General features: G+C 61.8%; 1 protein-coding gene across 2 annotated transcripts; it reads right to left on the bottom strand.

The window, feature by feature from the left end:
• Window positions 1-759: 759 nt before the first annotated feature.
• HTR1A (5-hydroxytryptamine (serotonin) receptor 1A, G protein-coupled) lies at window positions 760-2750 on the bottom strand. 2 transcript variants are annotated; one of them, XM_014964871.1, is made up of 2 exons: window positions 1535-2750; window positions 760-918 (listed from the first exon to the last, which is right to left on the bottom strand). In XM_014964871.1, the coding sequence occupies exons 1-2, from the start codon at window positions 2622-2624 to the stop codon at window positions 803-805; spliced, it is 1206 nt and encodes a 401-aa protein (XP_014820357.1). In that variant the 5' UTR covers window positions 2625-2750; the 3' UTR covers window positions 760-802. The 2 variants fall into 2 exon arrangements, with proteins under 2 accessions (XP_014820357.1, XP_014820356.1); XM_014964870.1 differs by having other exon boundaries at window positions 914-2750.
• Between the last annotated feature and the right edge of the window lie 46 nt (window positions 2751-2796).

The raw sequence follows: 2796 nt of genomic DNA, 5'->3' as shown, positions 1-2796 counted from the left end.
TCGCAGGGACGCTCTCTGCTTCTGGCCGTAGCTCTCAGCTTGCGGGAAGGGTCGTGCTGACCCCCGCCGGGGCTGGCCCGGGGGAGGAGAGACCCTGCCCCTTCCCAGCCTTTCGCCGAGACGCCGCTTTCGCCTCCGGCGGCTGCCACCGACGGCTGCTCTCGGCCCCTCCCCTGGTGCCACGGAGCACATGGCAATGTTTTGGTTGATCGGTTTGGTTCAGTTTCTTGTTGTCTGTTTTGTAGTTTGTTTGTTTGTTGGTTTTTTGTTGTTTTTTTGTTTGTTTGTTTGTTTGTGTTGTTTTTTGTTTGTTTGTTTTTTTTTTCTCTCGAACAAAATGTGTCGCAGCTGGCTGCCTCCGAAGCAACCGGAACGTCTCCGAAGAAACTTTCAAGCAGCTTAAAAAAAAAAAAAAGAAAAGAAAAGAAACACCACGCTACGTCGCCGGCTGCTCAAACTCCCTGTGCCGCTGCGTGCGCGGTGAACTCGGGGACAGTCGCCCAGCGCCGAGCCTTTCCTAGGTGGGAAACTCTCGGTCAAAGGCATTTAAAAAATATATATATATCTCCATAGAATGAGGCGCGAGGTTGGGGTTTAAGCCCCATCACCTCCCTGCGCTGTAACGAAGGGAAGCCCGAGGAACTGGAAAGTCCTGGCATTATTATAGCTATTAGACACAGGTAACGACGCAGACGGGGTTGTTGCTCTAAGTACCCTGCAAGGTTACAAAACACTTTTTCCCCTAAGAAAATCCACTTGGTGGTTTCACCGCCCGGGAAGCGACGAGCCGAAAGCCCCTTCCTCAGCCCGGGGAGTAGTCTTCAGCCTCCATACTCACACTGCCAGACCGAGGTTGGACGCTGAGCCCCACGCCGCCTCCTCGTAAATCCAAGAAAAATCCCCCGAAGCGGCGTTTTTCTGCATAGGGTAGTTTAATTTTACCGATGCTACTCGGGCAGACACTGTGGTTTACAGCGACCACAAGCAACGACCTGCAAACCTTAAGTCTACCCAGAATGATGGAGGGGAGGGAGAGAGGGAGGAAGGAAGGAAGGAAGGGGGGCAGGAGCGCCGGCGCCCAGCAGCGGAGCCCCACCGAGGCCAGGAAGGGGCGGGGGGCGGCCGCGGAACCCTCCCGAGGCGAGCATCCCCCCCTCCCTCCCCCGCTGCCCCCGGTGGAGCCCTGCCCTGCTCCGCGGGGCTTGTCCGACGGGCGGAGGAGCCCGGGACCCCGTCGCGCTGTGGACGGGGCGTCCCGGCGCCCCCCGCCCTTACGCCGGCGCGGTAGAGGGTCTGGGCGGGGGGCACACTGCGGCGGGGGGGGACAGGCGGATGGAGCGAGCGGCGGGAGCCTCCGCTGCCCCGTCCGGGAGCGGCGGGGTTCACTGCCTGCAAAATTTGCACTTGATAATTTTCTTAAAAGCACTTTGGAAGTCTTTGTTGAAATAGGCATAGATGATGGGGTTGAGGAGGGAGTTGGAGTAGCCCAGCCAGTTGATGACTGCCCCCAGCCACTTGGGCATGTAGCACTTACTGTCACAAAAGGGCAGGACCAGCGCCACGATGAAGAACGGCAGCCAGCAGAGGATGAAGGTGCCCATAATGATGCCCAGGGTCTTGACAGTCTTCCTCTCCCGGGACAGAGCCATCCTCCGCTTGGCCTCCGTGTTCTTCTCGTTGCGCCTCTCGAAGGAGGGGGGCGGCGGGGACCCGCACGCCTCGCTGGGCAGCGGCAGGTGAGTCTTGGAGGAGCTGTTGCAGCGCTGGACCTCGATGATCTCCAGGGCGGCCCCGTCCTCGCCCTGCTGTACCGCGCCGTTGACACACGCACCGGGCTTGGGCTCCACAGTCCGCCGCCAGCCCTTGCCGGGCTCTCCGTTGCTTTTCTTCTGCAGGGCGGCCGGGGAGAGGGTGAGGCAAGTGTCGGCGATTTTCTTCTTCTCCGCTTTCTTGACGGTCTTGCGGATCCTGAAGCGGGCCGCCTTGAAGATGCGGCCGTAGAGCACCAGCATGAGGAGAAGAGGGATGTAGAAGGCGCCGAAGGTGGAGTAGATGGTGTACCCGTGGTCTTTGCTGATGGTGCAGGCGTCGGGGTCCGAGCGGTCCTCCGGCGTCCTCCAGCCCAGCATCGGCGGGATGGATATCAAGAAGCCGATGAGCCAGGTCAGGCTGATGAGCACGGCGGCCCGCCGGGGAGTCCTCTTGTTGACATAGTCGATGGGGTCCGTGATGGCCCAGTACCTGTCCAAGGCGATGGCGCACAGGTGCAGGATGGAAGAGGTGCAGCACAGCACGTCCAGCGAGATGAAGATGTCGCAGGTGACTTGCCCCAGCGTCCACTTGTTCAGCACCTGGTAGAGGGCCGCCATGGGCAGCACCAGCACGGACACCATGAGGTCGGTGACGGCCAGCGAGCCGATCAGATAGTTGGCCACGGTTTGCAGGGAGCGCTCCAGGGCGATAGCCGCGATCACGCAGGCGTTGCCGCTCACGGCGCACAGGATGAGCGTGCCCAGGAGCAGGGAGGTGAGCAGCTGGTAGCCCAGGGTCACCTCGGCGAGGCCGGGGCTGCCTGCCCCCTCGGGAGAGCGCTCTGGGGAGGTAGTGTTGTTGGCCACATCCATGCCGGGCGGGGGTGGGGGGGGGTCGCTTCAGGAGACGGGCATGGGAAGAGGCGCCGGTCACTTGTGCGCTCCCCTGGCAGGAGGCATCGCCGCCCCGTGCGCTTTGGCCACGCCGGGCACCCCCCCCCACCGTCCCTCCGCCACCCCTCCCTCCCCTATATAGCGCGGCGGG

The sequence above is a fragment of the Calidris pugnax genome, unplaced genomic scaffold (assembly GCF_001431845.1).
Source record: "Calidris pugnax isolate Ruff unplaced genomic scaffold, ASM143184v1 scaffold273, whole genome shotgun sequence".
NCBI classification, from domain to species: Eukaryota; Metazoa; Chordata; class Aves; order Charadriiformes; family Scolopacidae; genus Calidris; species Calidris pugnax.
The sequence above is the reverse complement of the archived record's forward strand: the minus strand, read 5'-3'. Positions and strand labels throughout refer to the sequence as shown.